Source organism: Nipponia nippon, unplaced genomic scaffold (genome assembly GCF_047370975.1).
Source record: "Nipponia nippon isolate SJK-2023a ecotype South Korea unplaced genomic scaffold, ASM4737097v1 scaffold_7, whole genome shotgun sequence".
NCBI classification, from domain to species: Eukaryota; Metazoa; Chordata; class Aves; order Pelecaniformes; family Threskiornithidae; genus Nipponia; species Nipponia nippon.
In genome coordinates this window covers 337,654-365,587 of record NW_028262391.1, presented here as the reverse complement: position 1 = coordinate 365,587, position 27,934 = coordinate 337,654, and the positions used below count along the sequence as shown (strand labels likewise).

The 27,934-nt window shown below is 42.2% G+C and overlaps 2 protein-coding genes across 5 annotated transcripts in view; one reads left to right on the top strand and one right to left on the bottom strand.

Moving 5' to 3' along the window:
- The window catches only part of ATP11B (ATPase phospholipid transporting 11B (putative)), an 81,236-nt gene extending 71,635 nt beyond the window's left edge, over nt 1-9,601 (top strand). Inside the window, exon 30 of the mRNA XM_087739610.1 lies at nt 6,255-9,601. Within this exon, the coding sequence (XP_087595736.1) occupies nt 6,255-6,492 (238 nt within the window). The 3' untranslated portion in view covers nt 6,493-9,601. The remainder of the gene's footprint in view (nt 1-6,254) is intronic.
- DCUN1D1 (defective in cullin neddylation 1 domain containing 1) lies at nt 5-20,870 on the bottom strand. Of its 4 annotated transcripts, XM_087739623.1 has the most exons (8): nt 20,728-20,843; nt 12,529-12,693; nt 11,767-11,983; nt 10,326-10,494; nt 9,620-9,750; nt 5,068-5,150; nt 4,725-4,821; nt 5-3,222 (listed from the first exon to the last, which is right to left on the bottom strand). In XM_087739623.1, the coding sequence occupies exons 2-8, from the start codon at nt 12,529-12,531 to the stop codon at nt 3,143-3,145; spliced, it is 780 nt and encodes a 259-aa protein (XP_087595749.1). In that variant the 5' UTR covers nt 12,532-12,693; nt 20,728-20,843; the 3' UTR covers nt 5-3,142. The 4 variants fall into 4 exon arrangements, with proteins under 4 accessions (XP_087595749.1, XP_087595748.1, XP_087595751.1 ...); XM_087739622.1 differs by lacking the exon at nt 12,529-12,693 and having other exon boundaries at nt 20,728-20,870; XM_087739625.1 differs by lacking the exon at nt 12,529-12,693 and having other exon boundaries at nt 11,767-12,022; nt 20,728-20,850.
- Between the last annotated feature and the right edge of the window lie 7,064 nt (nt 20,871-27,934).

The window sequence follows — 27,934 nt, the reverse complement described above, 5'->3', positions numbered from 1 at the left end:
TAACTAAAGCGTGAATGACAAACGTTTATTAAATGCATTTTTAAAAAAAATTATATTTTTCTTAAATAAGGATTTCTCAGTATGGATTTCATTGTAAAACAGTTTTGAAGCAAGTTGTAAGTTACTTACGAGCAGGCTGCTCACTCAGAAAGTCACCCAGGTAGGCAGCCTGCAACCGTACTTAAAGAACGCACGCGCTGTGTGAGGCGTCCTCCTCGTCACAAGATGGGCTCCGGCTGCTACTTGCGGGCACGCGGAGCAGGCGGAGGCAGGGGGCTGCGGCAGTTCTCCGACCCCCCGCCTTACCAAGAACGTGTGTTTTGTGCCGAAGAGAAGGAGCCCACGCTTGCTTTTTCCCCCTGCTTAAAAACACGTTGCAGACGTCAGCCTGACAACTCATCCCTGACACAATGCATGAGAAGACGTAGTCGTGGCGATTTCACTGGAGCTTTATTGCCTCTGTTGGTAATGAGAGGGATTGTAAGAAGTTACATTGCAACTTACAGCGATATGTAAATGATGGATTTTTTACTAAATATAATCTCGAGATTAAGTGTTTTATATCAGGGCACTTCTAATTTTGTACATATTTGATGTATAAAAACAGGTTACAAACTTGATGTTCGCCGCCTTTTTTTCTTGACATTTGGCAAAATTAAACTGATCCATTTAAGGGGAGATCATCAAATTGAGGACATAAGCACTTACGAATTAAAGCAATCCAAGTCAGCAACTGTCTGCATTCTTAAAAAAAAAGAAAAACCACACAAATATATAAAGGAAAAAAACACATGGCCACATCTGAGCATGGTTCAATACAAAATAGTCCCTGTAACCGGGCATTCTGTCCTCAGAACAACACCCTGTTCCGTCAATGTTTCTTTCGACTTCAGTCGCTCATTTTGAAAAACTTCTAAGATGCCATCATAGCACAAATAACCCTTTTCCGCAGCATAATTAGTCAAAGTTTTATGTATTTCTTTATAATTACACAGTAATTATAGGCGTGTAGTACCAAACTGATGACAACACTATTTCGTTGAAAAGCTCTCGCCTTCAAAAGGAATATTCTTTAAAACACCGCGGCGTCCCGCCCCTGCCCAGCCTCGGCCTCCTGCAAGGGACAAGCTGTACTGGGATGAAAAGCCAGCCCGTCCCCTCTCCAGGCACGGCAGACTTGGGCGAACCGATCGGCAACGGTACCGCAGCCCTCGCGGCAGAGGCCAGCACCCATCGGTAACCTCGCAGAGCCTTCTCCCCCCCCCGAAGTTCAAGTCCCCGTTCATATTTACACGAAACTGAGAAGGGAAATACTGAAAGCAGCAACACGCCCAGGCGTGGGCACGGCCCGTGCCAGCAGCTGGAGAAAGTCTGCCATGTTTTTGTGGCACCGTGTTCTTGAAATAAATGCACAGCTGGATTCTCTTAAAAGAGCGCTGCTATAAAGGGCGCTAGGCGTACGTCACCCTCAGGGAATACAAATAAAAAATTTTTAGCAGTTTAATAGTCAATTTTTTCCTAAAATACTTTTAGCATCTGCATAAACGTGTTCTGCTGTTCAGCGCAAGTACCAGTTACTCATTTCAACAAGATTTCTGGCCTTATAACGGGACTATTCAGAGCACGGACTTAAGCCTCCGTCCGTACTTGTAACTCTATGGAGCTTGGTATTTTCCGGATTGTTTTACAGCGTGGTATTTATCAAGTCTCTTCACAAGTAACTAAGTGAGAAGTAAAAGACCATGTTTAGCACAAAAGCAGCTCAAGAGCTCCTGTAATATTAAAAATAAAGAAGAACTGCATCTGATAAAACCTGTTCTGAAGAAAACAAATGCTTTAGTTAAATGCAGTAAGACAGCAAGTAGTAGTGACGGATCAACCAAATAACTGAAGCAAACAAAGCCAGTGCAGTATTTTAGATCGGATCTGTGCTTGTTTGGGAAAGCTTTACTCTTAGTCTCTGTATTTGGCAACCACGGTGATATGTCAATTTAAGGAAAACTCAACAAAATAATTAAAAAATGGGTGTCATCCTTAGTAACGGCAGTACCTATATGTTATAACGATTTAACTTCCTTCTCAGGATAATGGTTTCAAAACCTAGATTCACATCAAACTCACCAGCTTCTTGTACAACAGGGCCATTTGTTTCAGCATACCTCAACCATAAAAATTCCATGTCTCAATTTAAAATACTGGATTGTGTAGCAAACATTTAAGACACAAATTCAGTATATTCAAGTTTTAGATTTGCACAGAAATGAAAAACCTTTCTTTGACAGACAGAGAAGCATGTCAAAACTGTCATGAAATTTGATTTCTTGGATAATAACCTAGAGAATATTAGATTCTATCATCATGATGCACACAGCTTATCGCAATGACGCTCACTGAAGGCTGACCATAACATTAAACACGGGTGCTTTAAGCGCACAGTAGTTGTGTCGTACTTCGGCTGTTCTCACAGTCAGTCGCTGTACAATCAAACCATTCAGATAGGCACCTAGATACCCCAGTAGCAACAACCTTGGTATTTCTTGGTTATTTCTGTCATTGTTTTTACCAGATACTCAAACTCACTTAGACAATACCTGTACTTTTCCAGAAAAGAAAAAAAAAAAATATCAGACCCAGTACACTTAAATATATCACTCTTCCAGGAAGTGCTATCAACACAGTCTTTGCAACTAGCCCCAAGTGTATATTTAAGGATTCTTTTAAAAACTGTTTTGATGTTGATCTGTATAATTCGGATGCCATACAACAGTTGTCTGATGATGACCAGCATTGTGCTTTATGTGAAACCAGAAACCTCAAACTAATCATAAAGCTTCTAGGACTTATGGGAGATGAAACTAGGGTGGTCCACCAAAAAAAAAAAAAAAAATAAATCCATGATGAAATCCACGATGTTGGAATTTTAACGGGCAAGAGTGGTCCAGACTAGCAGAAAAGCCCAAACCACCAGTAGAAGAATGAAATATGATATGGTCCAAGATGTATCCTTAAAGGTTTGTCTCAACCCTCAGCCGTATTGTGAGGATTGATCTTCAGTTCAGTCCAGCCAGCAGAAATTGACTGTGCAATTTTCCATTTCAGGTATTTGTACAGACTATGTACACGCTAGAAGGGTCCTTTAGTGCTACACTGTCGTACTTTTTGTCCCAGCAATTTGAGGGCGTGCAAATTCCACAAAGTCATCAATAAGAACTGGCCATGCCCCTAAAAGGAAAAAAGACCGGAACATAAGAACTCGGTTCAACAAGGCATTCTTTTTAAAGCTTCAGATCTAAACAAGTTATTTACTTTCCAGTCTTAACTAGGCATAGTTTCAAGCAAACAATCAAAATCCCATTTCCTTGCTTGAAATTTAAGAGCTGGTTAAAGATTTCTACTTCCTTTAAACCCAGTTCATACACATCCCTTTCAAGGGTTGTGCTTCTTCACCCTCCTGACCAAAAAAAGGAGGAAAAAAAAAAAAAAGCTGACAAAAATTCTAGCTTAGAAGTGTCTTGGTTTCAGCACCAGAACTCGACCCCCAGGATGGCAATAGCTGCTTAAAAAATGTGGAACATTGGATGAAGCAGTCTGTGCTGCACGCAGCAGCGTATCTTAACATACGACAGTATCTACTGCTCACAGTTTGATTTTGCATGAATGCAGTGCTCATCTGTTAGAATCAGCATACCTAGCCGTACCTCAAAACAATGCACTCCCATAGCCAGCAACACGGTATCATGCCCTAGAAGGCTGGTATTACGCTATCTAGACCCTTCTGTATTCCTTATCCAGAGGCAGCTAAAACGCGTATCAGTATTTTACATATTATGGGCAGCCATACCCAAAGAGGTCCCCAGTCGTGTGCATGATGGTCACGTGAAGGTTAAAAATAATTGTGGGATGGTTTTCTTCCCCCCTTAAAATATTTTTATTCCAAATCATTAAAACATGTTTTCTGCCTTTAATCTTTCTAAACTACACTGATTTATTGTGGGCAGCAGCCCGTTTGCTCAATGATAAGGGAATGAGAACTGTCCATAATTTATTTACTAAGTTGTAGAAGGTTTGCTCCCCTCTGCTCTGGAAGCGTCAGAAGTTTACAGTTTCCTCCACTCACTGAACTGATCTGCCACCAACGACTGAAGGTAATTAGCTGTTCTTGGCTACAGATGGACTGGAAGAGGAAAGATCAATACACAAGTTTACAAGAAACACATTTGGTAGGAAATAACTTATGTTTAGTAATCCCTGTATGCTGCCAGCTTCACTTTAATATTATTACATGTCCAGTCTTCACATAAACTGAAGCAACCAAACTTAAAAACGATTCTCAGCTAAGAAATGCAATAACCAGAGGACCCTTGGAAGAAACGCACAGGCCGTGAATCAGTTACTTAGTTGAAGATGCCAAAAACTGCGCTGACAGAGAATGTGTTTTTTAAATGGACAAATATCAGGGTTTGTCTCAATAATAAAGAATTAGTATCTGAGCTCAGACAGAAGTAAAAAAGAAAGTGGACTTAAAGTTTCAGCATTTCTTTTTTAAACCTGCAGTGATAAGCAGACGGTAACAACATGCATTGGAGTAGCTCTAACTGGACTTTAGATCACCAGTGATATTCCAATTATGCTGTTATTAGACAGCCGTGCCAAAGCAGATATGCAGTAGTAAGTGCAGCATAAAACACAGTCAGAAGATAATGAAAGAAAATGGAAACGTTTACCTTCCTCATCATAGTTAGACATATCATCTGCTATCATTGTACTAAAGTCTAGAAGAAGGTTCCAGGTATCCTTAGGAATTGATCTTTTATGATGTTCCTGTTTGGAGGGGTGGAAAATGTATACTTTAAAAAAAAATAAATTAAGAACCTTTATACACATTCATTTTTACTGTCTTGCACACATCCATATCCCCAAAACCTCTTTCTCTTGTACATACTACGAAGTGCAGTACTGGGGATCTGGGTCAAAATCGTCTATTTCGTCTACTCAGTAACTGAAACTTATTTATCTTCCAAGTTTTGAAATTTCTGCAGTCCAGTTTATGTAAAGATTTAAACTTACCAACAAAAATTTGTTCCACAAGTCTAGAAATTTAAATCTTCCATTAAGTACTAAATTCCAGTAGGCAATGGCCATTTCTAAATCTGTAATATTAAAATACATTACTCTTAGAGACATACATTTCAAATATATCATCTCCACAGCTATCTAAGATGAACCATATATTCATAAAGGTGAAAAGAGTAATCAAATGCAAATATACACATGGATCCTTTACAAAAAGGCAACCATAAATAAAGTGTTACACAAACATTTGACAGATTTCGACACTATCACTTGAATATGGAAGAACTGAAAATTGCCCGTATTAATACCTAGCATATCCAAAGCACGCAAGGATATTTCATATGCCTTTTGCTATCTAACAAGACTTTCGTTAAGATTCAGTGAAATATTTTTGTCTTAGAAATGCTATTGACTAGAAAAGAAAACATGTAGTATTTTGTAGCAAGATCTGCTTTAATTTTTTTTAATATATAAGATACAATTTACATAAAACTAGCTTTTTATGATTTCATTTTTAGAGCAACCTTGTTACAGGTGCTGGCTTTGTAACATGGCTTTTGTCAAGCGTTCGTTTCTGCAATCAGATTTCCTTTTGAAAAAAACTTTAAGTACGGTGCAAGCAGATGGTTGCTTTGTTCGCTGGTGGTCTTTTTTTGGTTGGGCTGGGGGTTTTTTTGTTGGCTTGGGTTTTTTTCCTCCCCAAAGACTCCTGCTAAGTTCTTGCATGTTTTGACTCTGTCTCTCAGGATGACTGAGAAACCTGAACCGACGCGGTTCAGGAACAACCTGCTGCTTGTCAGGCACCTGCGTGCTGCCGTCAGCAGCGGGTGCTGTTAGAGCGTGGCAGTTAGAGGCTGGTTAGTCTGGCACGTAAGGAAAAAACCAAAAAACCTCACCTCCCTGGTATTTGCCGAAGGCTAAACTGACACGCATTTACTGTTTATTAGTGGCATACAGTAACATGTTAGCTGATAAAAGAAAGTTATGTATCTGAGCTCTAAATCTCTACCTAGCGTGATCCCCATTCCCAGGACTTAGGCAAGGACCTCTGTACTGTATCACAAATGCTACTACCTGTGGTCTTTCTGAATTCAGTACCCATCACCACGTACATACAGTAACCCCAAAGGGCTACCTAGTTAAGTGACCTCTTTTTTAACAAAAGCCTATGTATTTTGCAGTCTAGCAAATCTCTTCTTCCATGAACAACCCTCTCGTGAGAGCAGAGATAAGAGGCAGGTGATCAGCTGCACCTCGGGAAAGAAGAAAGAGAAAAAATCTGACAGGACAAGAAAACCCCTCCCTTCCCCCAGACGCCCAGGCTATTTAAAAAAACAGGAGGTGGATCTTGGAGGTGAAGCCAACAGCAAACAAAACAAAGCAAGAACTCGGCATTGCTGGAGGGAAAATAGATGGTGATGGGGGGAGTTTATGAATTGTTCAGTATCTTTGCTATTAAAAGCTTCGAACGGCACATTCACGTTATAATGCTTCCTGACCAAAGTAAAGAATAAAATTTGTGGAGGATTTTCCAGCAGCTGCAAAGGGGTGTGATTTCAAACGCGTTAAGTTTGAGTTTTGAAAAGCAGGGACTAATTAAACAGAAGTCACTACTCCTCAGTAAATAAGCTAGATAAAGAGTGCAAAGGCTAGGTATCTCTCTTTAACAGAAGGTTCTGATGCAAAAATAGGCACTTCAGCTTTCAACTAAAACTGCTGCCTTCCTAAAAATGAACAGATACGAACTTCAGATTAAGCTGATCAGGTCCTCAAGGAAACAGATGAGAAAACCAGGTTTTATTTATTTGTGATGCATTAACAGCAGGCATAGTAAAAAATGCAAGGTCATCAAATTGCTGCGTATTTATAGCGGTTTATAAACTAACTGTGCATTTTGACATGCTTGTACAATTTTGAGATTATTCTTGTGGGTAAGCAAAGGCCTTTACAAAACAGACCTCGGGATGCTGCAACCTCAGAGTCATTATGTGAGTCCGAACATGTAAAGCACGAAGACATAAAGCCTTCGGACAAACTGTATGTTTTAAAAGAAATTTTATGAAATCACAAAATCCGAGAGTAAAGATATAATTTTAGGTTTTCATAAGAAAGTGAAAGAATGCTCAAGAAAGTCCTCATGGATCAAAATATTAAAGTCTCAAAATATAAGCTCCATTTTGAGTTTTATCCAGAGAGATGCAAGAAAAGAAAACAATGTTCGAGATGAACACCAGCTAACAGGTATTCCCAAAATGATACGCAGATATCACAAGAACTTTTAAGACATCCACAGTACTTACACCGTAGTAAGGAACTATGCAGAGGAAATGCGTTTCCAGAACTGTGCCTGAACTACTGCACAATGTTTGGAAGATTAGAGACCAATATACATTAAAATCCATTTGCAAGTTCCTACAAGCAGTTATTTAGACACTCCAAAATTAATTGCCTCACTAGGAGCACTTGCTTTTCAGCACTGTACTTATCCCAATATTCTTTTGCTTCAGGGTTTCCAGAATTATTCTGCCCTATCGTAAATTCATGCTTAGAACTGTGTATTTATTGGCACCAAAAGGGTTGGTAAGCATCCAGATTTTAAGCTTAGTTCTACATCACTTCCAGACCCAGACTGGAGGGGAAAAAAAAACCCAAACCTTACACTATGTATATGCTGTATGAATCTGAGAAAACTATGTGTCTTTGTCACTGTTAGCACTTAACCTGCATAAAGAAGCTTTAAGATGAACGAGAAATAAAGCAAGGGACTTGGTTTTCCTGGTAAATAATTTTTACTGAAGTCTGTTCCACCTGGGATACTCATTTCCATAAAGGACTAGGGGGAAAAAAAAAAATTCAGAAAAAGAATGCAAGTCTTCCTTATACCTTAGAAATATGGAGAAGAAAATAAGAGGCAAGTACTACATCAAACAGTTGGGTTATTCTGAAGTTTTGAGAAAATATAATTAAAAATGAACAGGTAATTATGATATCATTGTGATTTGTCATTTCACTTTTACCACTTTACAGGGATTCTGCAAAATACTCCTTGTTGTGTGAAGCTGTTTAAAGATTAAAAACAACATACAAATGTTACACCAGTAGCCATAAAAAAACAAAACAAAACAAAACCCAACAAAACCCTGCAACTGTTCACCCTGCAGAACTGATCCCACACTGACACTCTCCATAACCTAACTTCTGTCCTCTCACAATTCAGTTACTGTCCACATTTTCCTTGTTGTAGCAGCCTAAAAAAATTGATATGACTTTCTACAAGAAATAAGAATCGGCCCATTCATTGATTTGCAGGATTCAGATCTGACTACGTGCGTGCACAAGTATTTTTACAGAGTTTAGCAGTGCTCTTTTAGCTTCTTCAAAGACAATGAAACTCACAATCCAAGTGCAAACAAAAAACAGGATACGGAAAGATGTTAAAGAATGACACAGAGTCAAAACTAAGACACGGAGCTTGTGCTTATTTACTTATTTTTCGATATCCTTTTTAAACCAGGAGTTGGTGTGCATATAAAAGACAACAAAACCAAAGCAGAATGCTCATCTTTCCACAGCGCACGAATGCAAAGCTGGTCAGTGGCAGTCAGTTTAAGGCATTTTCATTACTGAGAAAAATAAATTCACACGCTGCCAAGGAAGAACCTCTCAGTATTTTGTTTCTTCTCAAAAGTAGAACAGTTAACTTAAGAAGTTAACAGCTACAGAGTCATGAAATACTAGTTATGGTTAATATCTCAGCTACACTGTATATACATGAATATGCATTCTGCTTGAAAGAAATTTTTGTTCCCTCATCTTTGCTGTTTTGAATAGACAGATCTACAGTTTCTTCGTTTAGTTCCAACTGAACTGTGCTGTTTTGTCACGTTTTTGGTGTTGTTTTTTGTTTTCCAAAAAAAAATTTTTTTAATAAGCGATGCCTCCATTCCACCTGTTATACTAATCAAAAGCACAATCAGCAGAAGAGCAGCTCCAAAATAATGAAAAAACAACATTCAGTGAGATGGGGGGGGGGAAGGCTGTAGGTAGGCACCTATTACCAACAGCACAACAACAGGCATCAAGCCCAGGATAAAGAAATCTATTTGTACTATTCCAATTCTATTTTGCCAAGAAATCTGCAAGCATTTTTGGTGTTCCAAGAGACTAGACAAGTGTACTTACATGGAAATCAGTTTTACAGCTTATATTTATCCTAAAAGTGAAAATTCAATTAATCTGTTCAGTGCTGCAAATTCTAAGTGGTATAATTATGCCTTCAAAGTAAGCCCATAATCCATTTTGCTTGCTAAGAATTGCACACACTCTTAGTGAAAGAATAAACCCTCTTCTCATAAAATTTTGGATGCAGATATTTCTATCAATTTGAACCCCTTAAATTGACATCTATCTTTCACAACAGAGAGCTGTATTTTATCCCACGGATGGCTCTTTCAGACTCATTGGATCACAATAATATTTTCACTTACTGCTCTAATCAGTAATTTCCCGTATTTACAAACAAATGTTTATGATTAAGAATACATACCTAAACCTTTCTGTCCTGGATTCTTTGCAAAGTTGAAAGTAAACTGATAGAAATCCTTAAATCTTCCTGGCTCTTTTAATTCTTGTTCCATTTTAGGAATCTGGGCCTTCAGTTTTTCTATGCTGTCACATCTGCATTTTAAAAAGCATGTTTATTTGTGTATTATTCATTTTGCCATAAAATATGAGTTATAACTTAAACAAAAATTTATAAAATTTTTGTGGAATACAATACGATTATCAAAACAAAATTCAGGAAGCCTTTCATTAGTCAAACAAAGAAATGAAATTGTTGTATTTCTTCACATTGCCATTTGCACACATTAGCTGACGCATCAGATTCTATAATCCGCAACATTTTTAGAAAAATGTGATAAAGATTACTACATTCTCATAAGGCAGAGAAAACCCAGGTATGCTAGACTGCAGGCCAACATCCTTGCTTCACCTACCTGAGTAGCTCTATGGCAACTAACTGAAATACTCACACAACCAAGGCAAGTAGTGCTCAAAGTTGCTTCCCTTTTTTTGGTCACTAAGCATCTAGCACATAGGCAGCAGATGCATTTTTACAGAGGCAGACAAGTGATGCTAGACTTTGAAAAGTCTCCGAAGTCTGAGCGGACAATGCGATTGTGAATTCCCTGAAACAGGGCTGCTTCACCATACATGCCAGTTTCTGACACTGGATTACACTGCACACTTACCCTAGCTCAGTCATTCCATCCATGAATTCCAGCTTTGAAAATTCACACTGTGTGGCAGCTCGGAATTTCCATGCAATGATGAGTACAGTAATGCTGGCTGGGTCAAGAGCTAGATCATCACAGAACTGCTGTATACCATCTATGCCAATTTTGTTTTCATCTTGAGGATCTTTGGGATATGAAAGTAAGTATCAATAAAAAGAGATCTTTTGAAAAAGCTGATTTATTCAACGTGAGTATATAAGATAAGCAAACATTTCCAAGAAGCCATTTTTAGGATCAGCCCTTATAAGTGGATATTTTAAAAACAAAATTAAATTAGTATTTTCAATGGTTAAGCTTTAACAATTGAAGAAGTTACTACAATAAAGCCTCCCATACAATGAAGCTTATGGTATTTTCATTGAGAGACAAAAGCACCACAAACATTTGTTTTCTGCTTAATAACATGCATGATATTCTGACTCATTCCATACAGAGAACAATGGTCCTTTCCCACCAGCACACTTAATTATTGGCATCTTTGGTAAGACTGCCGATCTGTGTACCATTATAAACAATCCCGCGGTGTCCATTTGCAAGCTGTACTGATACGATTATCAAATCTGCCCATACGCTACTAAGTCAACATTAGTGTTACGCGTTTTCTGGCATCACCAGCAGGCATGGATTGGACATGGTAACCTCCAAGAGGAAAGTTATGCTGCCCCATTACCGATTCCAAGTCAGCCAGGCACGCTCCTCTTTCCACGAAGGAATCAACATCTGGTCTGGAAGTGAGATGCTCACATTTCAAGTGCACTAACAAAGATCTACTAACGCAAGCCAACAAAGACTTCAGGAAAATGGTATTTGGATTATGCGTGCATACGAGAACTGACAGAAAATGTAGCACTCATTTTTAGGTTTTTTTAAAGTGCTAAAACACAGAATTTGTTCTACTGTACTGAATCCACTTCACTGTTTGTGGTAGGATATCATCAGTTGAACATTGGCTATATAACAAATAAAGAGACTTTGTTTTCTCTTCCGCTCTGATAATAAGCACAAGGTGAATAAAAATTAAGGTAGAATCCATCCTTGGTATGCAACCTTTCGCTTTGTCAGGAGCGAGTCCTGAGTGACATGCTTTCCCCAGAAGAATCACCTAAAATTCACATTAATCATTACAGTTACTCACTGTACACACAATTCCAGCTCCAGACCCTAACCTTGTATAAATGTACACATATTTAGGGCATGTAAAGCAACTGCATGTAATCCGTGTGAAGCAGAAGCCTACATATGTTCCCCTTTTAACTTGTATTACTAGTAATAGAAAAACACAGCCGAAAGAGCCGGTTAAGATTTCCAAGCACAAGAGCAGGGCTGCAATGATACACTGTAATTAAGCATACACACCTACAGCTAGGAAATAAGCCTGAAAGCTCAGGGTACTCACCTTTGTATCTGTTATATAGTTGCTCTAACTTCTTTCTGTCCAATGATCCTTTAACACTCTCTCGTATATAAAGTTCAGGATTTTGGAAAAAGTTGTCTGTTGCAACATCTAACTTCCAGTCATTTTGAGACAGACAACTCACCGCTGTCTTTTCACTAGATTGCGTGAAGACCATAAACTGACGCACTTTATCCTTCTGTGATGATTTCAACTTGTTCTAGTAAAAACAGACAATACTGTAACTAGAAATGTTTTGCTGGACAAAAAAAAGAAAAAAAACATCCGTATTGTCAATATTTTTAAATCAGTACCTTTTATAATTTTCCCAAGCAATTAGACTTTCCCTAACTGCTGCGGCAGTTAGACACTCAAACCAACACTTATTTTCTTTCTTTCTTTTTTTAAATTTAAACTTACCTTCATTCTAGGTACTTTACATTGTAACAAAACTGAGTTAAATCACCACACAAATCATGCTGGCAAAGCAATCACAGAAATAAAAAAATGGGTATTCTTATTGCATATTTGGAGAGCGCGCTGAAGGGCATATCAAATTCATATACAGCTGTAAGATGGGACACCTTTCTATTTAAACCAATTTTTGTTTTTTAAAAAGAAAAAAAGCATTCTCCTCTTAATACAAGAATGCTACACCTACCAAAAAAGGGCAATTGAGATGCCTAAAGGAAGCCCGTGGCTATCAAAAATTTGATAGATTAACTGCCTCAGAGATGCGGCAGAAGAGGCCGTTTAGCAGCTTACCATCGCTGAACGAGCGGCCGGCGTTCATTCAGTCCCGCCTGCCGAACTACCAGAAACACCAGCTCGCGCAGGACCGGGCGCGCGCCCACGCGGCCAGCGCCGGGGTCTCTGGACGCACCCCTTGACGGCGGCAAGGAACGAGGCCGGGTCATCCGCTTCAGGGAGCTACACACCAAAATATCTTAAAAGACTTTTTTTTTTTTTTTTTTTTTTAAAAACAGATTTCTCACTTTGAAGGTGCTCAACTCCACCTACATAATTTGCAAAACATTCCTGTGAGGAGGCATTGTCTCCATTTCACAGGTGCAGCAACTGAAGCTAAAAAAAAGGGTAAGTAATTTTGCTGGAGGCGGGCAGGGGAGCGAGTAGCCAAGGTGAGAGCTCTGGAATTTCAGGCCTCCTGCCCAGGCCAAGAGACATCCCTCTCTGCTCTAGCGCAAAACTGAACGGAGAACTTGCTGCCAGCCATTTATCAGCATAGAGTGATTTCCAAGGATATTTCTGATGAGGAGAAGCACACTCAGGGTTTCAAGGCAGTTAGTTACACAAAACTAACTGCTGATCAGTGGAAAGCAATCATACAGCTCTTGCACTAAATCCAAATTCAGTTCTAAAGTTCAAAGCAAAAAGACTCCCAACGTCACAACTTGGTAAATAAAAGTTCTGCCTTTTAAGTCAGGATTGCATCTCTTACTCGGCACAAATATTTCATTTGCAGTTTACCTTGCGTTCTAACCAAAACTTGTATATTCTGTTCATCATCGTAATTTCCAGGTGCACGGCTCCTTCTCAGGGAGTATGCGGAAAAAAGGCCAGAAAAATCTCTAGACGTGATAAACTATCCTCAGCCAAAGAAGGAATGGTTTAGGAGCAGTATGAGCTCAAGCTCTTCATTCCAAAGGATAAATAGTGTCCAATCGCATCATCATTAGAAAAAAGAACTAATGCTTCAGGTGAACAAATTCATCTGCCCTAAAAGTCAAAATCAGTTTTTTGCTGCTTGATGACAATGAATGTGAACACTATTATTCATAAGAGTATTAAGATACCAGCTTCAGAGTTACACCTTTAAAAAAAATTACAAGAGCATCATGTTTGGCTTAAACTGGTACCCACATAATACACTAAACAGACCAATACCCCTTAATTTAAGATCCCTTTAAAAAAGAAAAAAAAAAAAAAAATCCCTCCCCCAACCAAAAAACCCCTATATCTACAACACTTAGCTGAAGCCAAAATTTTAGCACACACTGCAGACTTAAACACAGTGATATTAGTTAGGTTATACTACTTTTAAAGTTATAATGTGTTGCTGCTTTATTTCAGTCTCTTGAATAAATTTCTCACACTGGACCTTTTACTACAAATATGTTTCTGAAACTCAGGTTTTCAGAAGTGGTTCCAGGTAAAGGTCAAGCCACCAGAGCAGCTCCTGCAAAGGCCCACTGCTGACAACTTGTGCACGTTTTGAATTTCACAGCAGACATTCGGCACCTTACAATATCGAGCTTAATCTTTCCCAAATATTACTGACTCCGACAAAGCCATGTGGAATGACTTCTGGAAATGACTAACGCATTTTTAGTTCCCGTTTTTGAAAATATATTGTAAAGTCAGATATATTAAAACAAACCATTGAATAAAATCCCAAATGAAGATGAAACAATCCCAAAGCTAATTTTCTGTTATCAATTACCAGCTTCCTCGAATCAGTTCCACACAGCCAGACTGCTGCATCACCACAGGCTCAGCTGCACTGCACAGCAGTCACCCTTACGACCTTAGCTTTGCTTTGCTTCTCTTGACAAAGTGGGTGCCTGTAGTCACTAGGGGTTTGTTGGTTTGTTTGTTAACATGTACACACCAGTATGCATAGCCCTATTAAACAGTGAGTAGTCTGTAAAACCTCAAGAGGCTTTGTTCTGCCCTACTCTTGCAAGGGTAAGCTCTAAAAGCAATGACATACAACAAAAAGTCAAGGAACAAGTGTACAAGGGCCTCACCGTGGGTGCCCAAGACCACAAAAGGTAGTGGGTTTTGCGTGTTGTCACATAAAAGGAGACTGCAAATCAGATCAAAAAATTGCAGCTTAAATCACTATTATGATAAAAATTTAAATCCTATCTATGCACATGAGATCCTCCTGCGCTCCCTAAGTGACAGCAACAATATAAAACCTTTTTAAAAAGAACACTGAATTTGCCAAGAGTCAAGCAGCTAATGACACTAATCAGTACAGCATTCAGTAATGTATTAAGATGCAATTAATCCCACTGTTCAGCCATAATCTTCTTCTGGAATAACTATATTTTTACTGGTCAAATACAAGTTTATTTTTAGTGAAGGAGTGCAAAGCCCTTTCTTTACATTTGATGAATGCTTCCGCAGAAGCTTGCCAACATGGACAAGACACTCCACATCCTAAGTCACTGGACAACTCTTTGAAGGCCTACTACAGGACAGCAAGAGATGAAAATACTGCTGAGTTTTTATTATCCTATTATAGCTCTTCTTTCATCACATTAAAAACCCACACTTCAAGCAGGAACAGGTTCCAAGCCTTCTGCACTTTTAAGGGCTATTTCTAGAAGCCGAGCTCTAACAGTCTATTATTGTTTTAAGTGTGCAATACAGAAGCCAGAGCACTGTATAACCTTTAATCCCGTAGTCATCAGGCAACAAATGCCTTACACTGCAACTGTACGTGCTGTAATGCAATGCAATCCATTTAAAATATCCCAACTTCAGCACTAGTTAAAAGGGAAGACAGAATTTTATTTATCTTTCTTGCTAAAATATACAAGTGAAAACCAACGGAAAACAAGTGCAACGAATTTTCTAGTAAGTCTTACCCCTTGGGGTAAGGGGAAAAGGAACAATTCAAATCTGCAAGCCTTCAATCAAGTTTGTGTGGTATCCAAGCTATCTTTTATAATGAGGATGTCATAAAAGACAGGAGGTGAACTTACTTTTAAAACAGAGAATGACTTCTCTAAGTGAAAAGCTACATTGTGTAGATTCTTAAAACTAGAATAATTAAATCTTTCCCATGAACATCTGATGATATAATATTAATTTTAACATGAAAATTTGCCTCTCCCCATCAAGTACTAAATTTGATAATTCTAATTCGATAACCCATCCTTGACAGTGACTGGTATCAGATACTTCAGTGAAAGATTAAAAATAAAAATTAAAAAAATACTTGGGCTTTTTTTCCCCAAGTATTTTTTTTTTCTGGCCTCAGACTGACACTCCCCTGTCTAGGGGAGTAAGCTTTCCCAGTCCAGGGAAAAAAAAAAAGAACGCTAGAACTGACCTGCCACCTCTGACTATACGGTTGTTTTTCCTTACCTTCTACACTCAGTTTTTAGTCACCTCAAAGATCAGCTCTGCACACTAGTCATCAACACTAGTCATCCATTTCTGGACAGCTAATATCCGTACGAGGGCTCCGCTCTCCTGGGTAACGTCCACGCGAAACAGTAACAACCTTTGTCCCACGCTCCCCGGACTAGAGAGCAGAGGATTCCTACCAAAACCCTGCTCTTGAACTTCGCTCAAAGGTTATATGCAGCTGCCAGCTAGACAAGCAGTGCATGCTCGGTTTGAAGCATCCCTGCCCAAAATTCCTTATGGCCCCCAAAGAAGGCATTCGCACGGTTACTCCTTAATGAGTAACTGCTTTTCACCTTTCCCTTCCCAGCTTACAGATGCTCTGATTCCTGCTAGTTTCACTGCTAACTAAAGGAATTTGAACGATGTGACATCTGTGCTTTTGTTTCAGTCAGGACTCAAAGAAAAGCCTGTTAAGTTCCCATGCATGTGACAGGTAAAAAGCCTTTTCTAAAATAGTATCAACCTCCACAAAGTCTAGGCTTTTATACTACCTGCATTTAAACCCCAGCAAGAGATCTGGCTGCGGGAGGCATCCTTGCACTCTCCAAGGACCCCAGTGATGTCAGAATAACTTCAGCCCACGCACAGAAGAACCGGCTCGTGCCTGTAATAACCTTACGGATCACGACCGCCGGCTTTGTCGCCTCTTTATACGACACTAATGGTCAAGAGAATATTGCTCCCTTACAGCGTCTGAATCATTCCACGTTGGGCTGTATCCATTACAGGAACGTACAAGACACCGGCAAACAACCTGGTTTACTGCTTGTATTCAACAAACACACGGCTAAAGCTTAAAAGGCAAAATCATGAGTATTTCTCTTTGTTTGATAAGAAAACAAAAAAGTTAATCACAACAAAAGTTAATCACGTCTATGAATATGCTGAATTACATTTTAATCCACCAACTGTCATGGCATACATGTATACTACCAAAAAAACCCATAAAATCCAAGTTAAAGACAAAAGCAATTAAAGTAAATAGCCATTGTTTCTGTGTAATGTAAACAAACATGCCCTTCAACTACATTCTATTTTCTACAGCAGTTTCTCGAAAAGAGGGCACACAAACTAAGATCGTCAGGACATTCTCAAGCTGCTGTTTCAAACTGATGTGAAATCCATTTGTCTGCAGTGGAACAGAACAGAACTTAAAAATTCACAAAGTCTGTTGAGATATAAAATCCAAGGGAAAAAATCACAAGCAACGTAAAATCAAAGTTGCTTTTTACACCCTCTAATGTTCTTTTAGTGCATAAAATTATTTTAGTACTTGCATATGGGCAGAAAGTCTTCCGTAGAAGATCAATATACAGCTACCCAGAAGAATGCAGTAGTTGTAATAGGGTTTTAACGTAATTCATGTTAACCTGAGAGGTGAAGGAAACACCAAAAATCAGGGCTTTTTCAATTAAAAAAGGACAAAATAAAGCTGTCAGTCATTTAGCATTCTTAACTCTGGTCCAGAGCAGAAGCTCTATCCAGCCATTAGAAGCTACATTCATACCTTATATTTGCATTGGCACCATAAAACATGAGTGAAATATCAAGAGCTACACAATAAATTTCACACCTTGTTTTCAGAGTAGTTCATAGTCCTGAATAATTTTTTCATGGCTCTAGATAAAAGTGATTTTACAGTGTAAGTTCAAAGGGTTCTTTGGTAAGCTGGGAGAGGAAACAAGATCATGCACCATCTTGTCTAGCACTCAGACTACTCCATCCTAAGTGTAATGCCAAGAATCTGAAGTTTTTCTACGGGAGAACCAAAACCATTTAATATCAACAAACTACTACAGACATGAATATGCACCATACAAACCAGCCTTGCAGAATAGCTTGTGGAGTTAAACACTACATAACAATGTCATGAAGTACAGTAACATTACAGGAGACAGCGTCAGACGTGAAATTCTTGTAATACTAAATCTTTACAACTTCCTGTCACCTGAGGTTTGCAGTCAGAAATTATGTGTTTATCAGCATAGAAATATTCTTCAGAGAACACGAACTGGATAATATAATAGATCATGTAAATAGAGATAAGGTTAGCATTTGGCTCTGGATAAAGACATGGCTACTCACACACTTGCCTTGATTATCATGCATAGTCCTAAATTCATTAAACCACTCAGAATAGCACAGGTAGTAGCTCTTCTCCTCAGAGAAGATGGCGTAGAGTATAATGGACCAGCTTGCTGCTCGGTCTTGATTCACAGGCACATTACTGGTCCTCAGGACAAGATGAAGCAGTCGCATACCAACAAATAAGGTGAAGGAGGCCGCTTCTACAGATGCTGCTCAGATCAAATGAAAATGTGGGTAAGAGAGGCAGATTGCTATCAGCAACCCAAGGAACACTGCCAGGACGGTGTACCTGAGCACTGGACAGAAAACACTTTCCAAGTTACCTAAATGGCCAGAGCGAGCCTAACAGGCTGCTGTAATGGTCTCCCTTCCAGGTACCGAACAAAGACAGCTTGAAGCCAGGAAACCTTTGTCCAGAAAGCACTGGCCACACGCACACTGGGGAGACTAAGTCAGAGCCTCTGACTTAGCGCTCTGACGGGCGGTGCTGCATGGGCGAGTAGGAGCCAGGCCCCAGCTGCAGGAACCTCTGCCGCAGCATTTGCTGTGCTGGACCAAGCAACCCAGCCGCAGGAAAACCTGCCACAGCCACTGGAAGGACTAGCCAGAGCAGTAGTGCACACGGGCAGAAAAATGCAGCGTTGAATCTCATGTTTCTGGATGGACATCTTCAGATCTCTGTGAAGAAGTCTCCCTACTCTTCCCCCTAACTACATAGAGGATTTTGACATACCACAAGTATAGGTACAGAATCCTACACCTGGGCGCTAGGAACAATTCATACCTGTATTTACTACTTATAAAAGCTGCAGCCTGTCATTTAGCCCCACTTCAGTGTCTATGTCATCCTTTCACTGGGGTGCTGGAGTCAACAAGCACAACCTGGAAAACAGTTGTTTGCATAGTGCCTAACAACTACGCTTGGGGCCATGACTAGAGTATTCAGATACCCCCTCCAATCTGATAAATACCAATCTATCAGTATAGTATTGTTCCACAGAATATATCTGCTAGTTCTTCAGTTAACTATTTCCAAGAAGATTAAGCAGATAGGATTCTGCTGTTTCTTATAAAAAGCTATTCTCAGAATAACGTGCCTCACTATTTGTTATATTGCGACTTACTACAGTATTATTCAATTTAAATTTCTAACCACATAGCCAGCCGGTAACATATGTATGTACAAGACATCAACTGCGTATTTTGCTTACCTACACTGGATATACTGTGAGACAGCTCCAGGTGATTTTTACGGAAAAAAGTCTTCATAAAAAGTTGTGTAACGCTACTGCGTAAGTGCTATTTGAGACAGTCCCAGAACTGCAGAATTACTATAAGACACCTCTACAGTCTGAACTTTACCCAGACTTTAGTTTTAAGCTCCCATAAAAAACTCGAGTAAAGATCTACATCAAACTATTCAATTAAAAATTATACTAGTAACATAGTGACAAGTTTATTAGAGGTCTACGTGATGCATCACTATTTTAATCCTGGCTGACCAAATTTTTATGCCAACATAACTCCATCAGTTAAAGGTGACATTTTTATTTTTTTAATAGGCTTTTAACACCACTCGCCAGAATAATATTAACTGCAGGTATAAGATATATTTATACACCAGTAAGCGTACACCAGTGGATCTTAGACTCCCTCCTACACCCTTCCTAGGACAATATGGCTGCTATAGAAAAGTACTACTTTAAGTTGTACAGCTGTAGCAAAAGCTGTACAACTTTTGTATACAGAGGAGGCCTAGAAGTACGACTATAAGCATGTTCCCTCAGGTGCATAAGACACTGTGCAAGAGACAATAAGGACCCTCCTTATTTAAAGCTAAGGAATGTCTTTTTCTTTTGTTCAGGTGACCAAAAATAGCAAATTTTGTTCCAACCACTGCAGTTTCCCTCTAGAAGAGGGAAGGGACGAAGGCAGTTGATTTGATAGCCCACAGCAAATCCTCAGCTATAAGGAAAAATATTATGGAGAAAATGCAAGATAGATAGGTTTTCCTGTACAACACTCATATCAACAGGAGCCTTACCAAAGCCTCAGAATAACTACCCAGAAATTCCCCAACATAACCCCAGTTCAAGGAAGGTCAACATATCCAAGTTTCCCAGTAAACTGACAGCACCTCATGGGCCCGGAGCCGCCCGGAACCCTGCAGCAAGCTCCGAGTAGCCCCTGGGGTCTGGCAGCCCCGCGCTCTCCCCGGTCACCGCTGCTCTCCACCCCGCACAGGGCGCAGGCCAAGCTGCCCACAAAGCCCCGCTGCAGCCCCCGTCCCGCACCAAGGCGCCCGAACCCGCACACAACGTGCGAGCCAGCAGCCCCTCGCCGCGGGCGGCCTGACAGAGCCCCGCCGCCGAGGCCTCCGCGAGATCCCGGCGCCCCCCACCTAGGCCCCGGCGCTCGCCCCCGTCCAGCAGCAGCCTCCCGCCCGCCGGCCCCGCGGCCCCGGCCCACCGCGCCGCCCTTCCCGGGCCCCGCACGCCCTCCCCGCCCTGCCTGGCGGGAGGGCCGGTGAGCCCACGGCCCCAGGACACCATGGCCCGGCTGCGGGGCCCCCGGGACCGGCCCCTTCGCCGCTCCCGTCGAGCCGCTCCCGGCCCGCCACGACTAGGCCCCAGCTGCCCCTGCGGCGCCGCCCCGGCTGGCCGTCCCCGGGGCACCGGGCCGGGCCGAGAGGCGACCCGGGAGGACGCTCACCATGTTGAGGGCTGTGCGGGCCTCTTCCCTCCCGGCTCAGGCGGAGACTGAGGGCGGCAGCGGCGGCAACGGCTTCCTCCAGCGGCGGCGGCGGCTCCCGGCTCCTCACGGGCCCTTCCGCCGCCTCCCGCTCATGCGCAGTGCGGCGCATCCCCCGCGCAGGGAGCCGGCGCTGCGCGGCCGCGGCGCGGCGGGCGGGAGCCTCCACCGGGGAGCGGCCCGGCGGCCTCCCCTGCCCGCGGGGGGCGGCCCCGGCCGGGTTTCTGCGGGAGCGGCGGGGAGCGGCCCCCGCCCGCAGCGCGGCGGTTGGGGCTGCGGCGCCTATGGCGGTCGGTCGTCGCAGGCAGCTGAGGTGGGGGGCGCCGCGCCGCACCGGGGGGGCTCGGCCCGAGGAGGGGAAGAAGGGGGGGAAGAAGGGGGGGAAGCCCCCTCCCCGCTCTGCTCGGTGCTGTTGCGGGGTCGGGAGCGGGCGGCTGCGGGGCGGCCAGGCGCGGTGGGGTCCCGCCGCCTCAGGGCCGCGGGCCGCCCGGGGCCCCGCCGGCTCCTCACCCCGGCACCCGCCGTCACCCCGCGTCCGCTCTCCTGCCGGGACGACCCCTTACGTTGTTCCCGCAAGGACCCGACATGGGAACGTTGCGGGGCGCTCGCCGCGGCGGGGCCTGGCGGGGCGGCGGCGGCCCCACGCGGGAGCGGGAGCGGGAGCGGGAGCGGGCAGAGCCGGCGGGGCGGCGGGCGGGAGGCGGCCGCTGTGCAGCCCGGGGGCAGCGGCCTTGCGGGCGAGCTCTTAGGGGGCCGCCTCGGCGCTGGGCAGCCTTCCCGGCGAGGGGTGCCATCCCCTCGGGGCAGCTGCTGCTTCCAAGGGGCTGTCGACAGAGGAAGCCTTCTTGCAGACGCACAGATGTCCTAGGAAAAGAGGCTGCGAGGGTTAAATCACAGTTTGTACCAGTATCCCAGGCAGTTGTTTTTTCCCAGGAAAGCTTACTCTATCTACTGCAGACTCTTGGCAGCGAGAAGGTTTGGGGAAGCAGAGTATTTGCTGATAAAACTCACAGTGGCGGCAAACTGCTTGCCGGGAAGGACAAAGGTTTGAGATCTGATGCTTGTTGTCTCATCTCCTGCTGAGCTGGGAGCTATTAAAGTAAGCTTCTGTCTTTACGTGACGTGACCGGTACGACCGCGCACACCACAGAGAAATTACAACTTCCGAAAGCCGTTCTTCATGAGGGGCGTACAGGGGTTACAGGTATGTTTTTACAGAAAAGGGTACGAATTGCTTCTCACTTATTTCACTGAAAGTCAGAGCTAAGCTTAGATGGAGCGTGAGGAGTTAAAGTAGTGCTTGGGGAGGAGAATCGGGCCTGTCCTGTGGAGTGTCCAATTGTGTTGGTGTTCTGAAACAATAAAATTGTTGTCTTGATAGTAAGTATATAGAAATAGGTGTGAATTCAGCTGTCCTGAGAGACGCTAGCTGCCTGGGTACCAGGAATCCTTCTGAAAAGCCTGGTTTTGAAATCAAGGATGGCTGCAAAGCGGCCGGTGTGAACAGCCATCAGCCTGCGCACCAGCCCAGCCCATCTGAACCACGGCAGCAGGGACAGAGCCAGACCTGAAAGCCCGTTTCATTGGGTTAGCTAACTGCCGTCGCTGTAACGTGCTGTGACAGCCCCCCGCGACCCGAAGACACAAATTACACCCTCTTGAGAATTACTGCGACACGCAAGAACAACCCGAGAGGTGAACTACGATTGCAGTAGATTCCTCAGGACAGAGGTGGGATTTAGAAGAGGCTGCTTGTTCCCCAGTGTCTGTGACCCGCTCACTTGCTACATTGCAGGGTCGGGGGGGCGCGAGTGCGTGCTTGGGGGCACGGTGCGTTTGTGTGTAGTTTTTCCTATTCTTTTAACAAGTTGTACATAAGATTCTTTTAACTTAGAAGAACGTTGAAGAAGTATTTTTATTTTCTGTTTTGCTGCTTTTGTTCACTGAATAAAGTACTAAACATAGTTTTAACCTTTTCTTGTTTAGGTCCTAATTAAAAAGGGACTGAAATCAGCATTGTCCTTAGCTTTGTTTTCAATGAGTTTTAGATTAAACTCCTAATAAATTAAGGCCCGATGTTACAAATATTCAAGAGCACAAGGAACTTCACATACAGGAGTGCTCATAAGCTTTAATAAGGTGCTACTTGCATCAGCAGACTCACAGGTATTGTCTACAAGACCTGATTTTATGCATTCAAGTCATGTTTACTTTAAAAACATTCCTTGAAAAAAATCACCATTGCTACAACTTTTAGTTCAATCCATTATTTTCATCTGCCTGGGTTACAAATTAGCAATTTTTAAATTAGTTGCAGGTCTGGTGGCAGTTGTTCTCCGTACTTTAATGTTCAGAAATTGTTCCTGCTCTTTTTTTTCCTGGGACATTTGGACTCTGCTTCCAGCTTTGACTGACTTGTGATTTAATCTAACTTACTAAATTCCTCTACTTTATGAACTCCCATCTTACAAGGTATGGAAAATCATACTTAACTGCTTCGCAGGGGCTTCTTAGGGCAGGCAAAATATAAAAAAAAGTGAAATGCAAATTAACGCTATTCCCAGTGTGCATGCCGCTGTTTTGCAACTGTGGTTGTCTTTTTTTCAATTTAAGTTCAGTTATAAGGTGAAACTGTACAGAGAAAAGAATAAGAGTGGCTTCCTGCTGCCATTTAGGTTGGAAGTCTAGTGTTACTCATTCTAGTGGAAGTTACAGCATGCTCTTCAGTCCTGACTTCCAGGGTGCTTCCACAGGTACGTCTGAATCGCAGAGGCCAAGGTAAGCTAGCCTACCCAGAGCTCTTGGCTACCACGGCCAGGCTATCTGGTGCCTCAGCCTGAGGCAGTTTGATTAGACTGTCCGAGTTATCTTCTCCGTGCACGGCCCGCTGCAGTAGGCATAGCCCGCAAGCACACGCTTCAGGACACAGTCAGGTGGCCCCAGTTCCGCTCGTGTCCATGTGCTTACGGGCTGGCTGTACATCCGCAGATGCAGATCTGAGCTTTAGTGACGTGTCCGCTGTCTGAATCTCACCCTTAGCATTTCTGAGAAAAACAGATGCTTTGTAAAGCAAGGGGCACCATGAAGCTGCCAAAAAGCATATTTGTACATATTCAGAATAAGTTGTCTAAATTGGGCTCGTTACTTGTCAGCTTTTGTACAACTCCATCCAGGACGGCACAGAAGTCAGACCAGTGCTAAACAGCTCTGGTGTTTGTAAACATGACGCACACATTCAGTGATGCAGACTAGAAGGAAATACTATTCATTGGGCAATCTGCATGCAGCATAATCACTGTGACCACAGTAACATGACGACTTGTTTAATTTATGGTAAGGCTGACATACTTGTCTTGTTTTGTTGTGTGATCCAGTGATGTTTTATCACCTCATGTGAACCCCAGGAGAACCAGTCAGGGATTTTTTAAATCCAGGTGTGTCAAGTGCCTAGTTCTGAATAGAACCTTGATCTGTTTTACACTGACTCGAGCTCTCCAGCAGACAGAGAAGCAAGCCGCACGTTGAGCCAATGCAGACTCCATTTAGTGTCATCCCCTCGCTGGGAACTTCCACTTAGAGCGCTTTCCAAGGAAGAGGCCCAAAGCTCCACGGAGGATAACAATAACTTGGGACAGCCTGGCCTAGAAGCGTCTTTCTGACCCCCACTTCTTTTTGTCAGCTACTTTACGCTCTAGAAAGTGAAACCACCAATTTATCTTACACTGATGGAATAGCCATAAAGTGGTTATGACTAATGGCCCGTTGCCTGCAAACGCTGGCCGCATGTTCGACTAAGAGAACAAAGTCCCATCAACTGTCCTGCACAAGGAGATTTAATGCCACTCTAAAGGCACGAAGTCCTTAGCGTCCGCAGGTACAGACCCCGCGGTCTGCTCCTGTCCGCTCTTCAGCTGATGCGGTTGGAACGTCCACATCGGCCTATATAATTTTTTCTGTATTGAAAGCGGCAGAGAGGAAGTAAACAGTCTGAGTCCTCCTGCCGGTGTCTACGCAATTTAACCTGCAAACTGGCACATCACCAGTATCTGAAGATGGTTGTTAATAGGTTGCAGGGAAGGGTGTTCACCTCCATTAACTTTTTCATCCTCCCTCCATTACACGAGATACAAGTTACTACACCCAGTCGAAGGCACTGTTAGGAGCTGGGTTCCACATGACAGTATCTCTGGGAGGGAGCAGGACAGCTTTATGGGACAAAGGAGAGAGGTCAGGTCAGTTAGCCTAAGAAAGTCTGAAGACTTCTCATGTACCTAACTGTACCCTGGCAGGCCTGAATAAACTGAGACTTTCCAAGACACCTAACAGGCAACAGACTGCAAGACTTCTGTATTTTCTTGGAACTCATCAGAAGTACCGAGATGCATAGACTAAAATCAAGGCATTTTAAATAACAGGAATTAAGAAATGAGCGGGCAATATGAATTGAGAAAGCTAGTTGATTCTGATGAGATACTGACATTTCAGTTCAGAACTGTAAACACCGTATGATCTTTGTAAACAGAATGATTTGAAACTTCCCAAGCTACAAACCAGACAGTGCCATCATGGCTATGATTTCATGATTAAAACCTACACCTCAGAACCGTAAACAGCTTTCTGTTCTCACTACAAAGAATTCTGGGTGATTTCAAGAATCTAGGATACTGACACAATTACTTCCCTATCACAGGGGTTTTCTCTATGTGCCATCTTTAATTGTTCAACTTAATAAAAATAAGCCATCTGAATTCTGAGCACACGTTTTGCTACTAATGTATGAAACAGTAATTTAAGTTGTATGTATAGAAGGCAGAGCCTTTTGCCTTGATGCAAGCAGTCTGCAAGAGTAATGCAGACACACAAAGCAAGGGTAATAAGAGGACTCTTGCCTCCCGCCATACATGTCACGCACATTCAGCCTTTTCCACTCCTCACACTGTCATAACGGTGTTTGGGAACGTGTCTACACAACCCAGCCAATACTAATTTTCTGATATCTAAGCGGCAAATTTTAACCTCCATGCCCGTGACTAGCTATCAACGTCAATACAGTGGGGCACACTTCAAGGAAAACATGCATTAACCACACCTGTACATAACAGCTCTGGTTTTAAATTGGTTTATTCTAGTTCATATTTTATCTCATTTTAAAAGTCTATAGAGCAAGAGCTATGCCTTATGTTTCTGGAACGCTTAGCACACTGAAAATGCGCAGGGTCTTCGGCTGCAGTTATCATACCAGTATTTATGACTGTTCAGTGTGTGCCAGTACACACTGATGAGCGACAGAAACAGCAGAGCCTAGAATAAGATGTCTCTCTCCTTTTCAGAGAGGCAAAAGAGGGATGGAGCTCTCAGCAGCAGGCTTTTTCACCAGACCCTCCTTGGAGCTTTGCTGGCTCTAGGACGTTAACGTCTCCTGCTTTCTCTACTTTTTAAGCGAGTAGATAGGCTGCCATTCACAGAGACCAATTAGCATTTCAAGAGCAACTTTTTGGCACAAGAAGTGTTTATATTGAAAACAGATTAAAGCTAAAGTGTGCTCAACTTCATTTTTTTCCCCTACCATTGACTTAAGTTCTGATGGTCCTGCCAAAACACTTGAGTGTTCTTTTTTTAATCATCATGAAGACAGAAGCTAGGATTTTCTGGTAACTAGGCAGTTACAACTATTGCAACAAAGGATTCAATACATATTGGAAACTTTATTTTTACAATTCACTATTATAGATATTTACTGTATAAAGGGTAAAAACAACCTTACATGTAAAAATAAAGTCTACATCTGAAATTACACTTGTACCAGCAAGCATGGAAAACAATTATTTATAAATCACCGTGTCCACAGATTTTGCAGGGTTTTGATTACCATCAACCTCATTAAATAGGAGGAAACACAGGCAAATATCTATTAAGTGATTTGCCTGAAGTCACGGTGAGTCAGTGGCTGAAAGGAGGACACAGTCCTGCTCTCCTGCCTTCCACTCCCTGTGTCCTCATCACTGATTCAGCCAGAATTCGGGCTCCACGCCACAATCTTCCCCGGGTATAAGCTACAGTAATGTACAGCAGCTGAAGAGCGCAAGAGAGACGGAGATCCCCAGAGGTGGGTAACTCGAGTTTATGAAGGGCTGTCATTTTGGTAGGGTAACGTTCACGCTCCCAAGCAGGATGTCACATACCTGGTGTAACAAGCTGACCAGTAAGCTCCCTGAGTGCTGCTCTCTGATCCTGTCTCACAGAAGCCATAGTCTGGAACGCTAATGCCCTCCTTCTCTCCTGTAGACTATCCACTGTGGCTGAACTGCGTATCCTGCGACCTGGTCCCCTCTCCTCTGGCGGCAGGAGTAGATCATGACACTTAGAATCAGTTCAGATTCACTGCTTCCATAGTATCTATGACTCTTGTATCAGAACTACAGCACTACTGGAAAAGGTATATTGATAACGAATAACTGGCAGAGATTATCCTTTTAGCTCGAATACAAAAATATTGCATTTTAAACGATTATCGATTTTTTTCTTTCTTACTCTACCACTAAGTGTTCTACAGACAACAGTTCAGTTACAGCTGTGTTACTATCATATGGCTCTTATCAACTCACAGTTATAAACACAAGGATTTATTTGTAATAAAGAGAAAATTTCTGAATATTTTGTAAATTAGAATTCTGGGTTACAGGAACAACCTACCTTTAATAATTCTTTGCGCATCTCCAAGTTCAATTAAATCACATTGCAGCACAACATTTCAAGTGTGTGAATTCTGACAGTGACTTCTGCAAGATTTTATTCCAAAATAAACAAAACCATCACTATTTGAAAAACCGATCTCAGTGGAAACCTATAGAGAAAAAACCTAACAGCGAATTTTCAGAAGTGAGGCAAAATTAAAACTGGTAAAATTATTTGTCTCCCTTCATTCCCAAGGGAGACATTTTGTCGGCTTCCAAGGAACATGCTCGTGTTTCACTGGCTGGATGAAGCAAGCAGTGCGGATTTAGTGGACGGAGAACTTCATGCTGTGAGTTTTAATGTTTTGCTACAGATTCAGTGTAGCAAAGTGGTTCTAGAAACACAGCAATGTCACATAGAAAGAAAAAAATATATACCAAGCCGCAGCGTCTCTTCAGGACTGAGTTCCCATTTCTACATGGAGATTCAATTT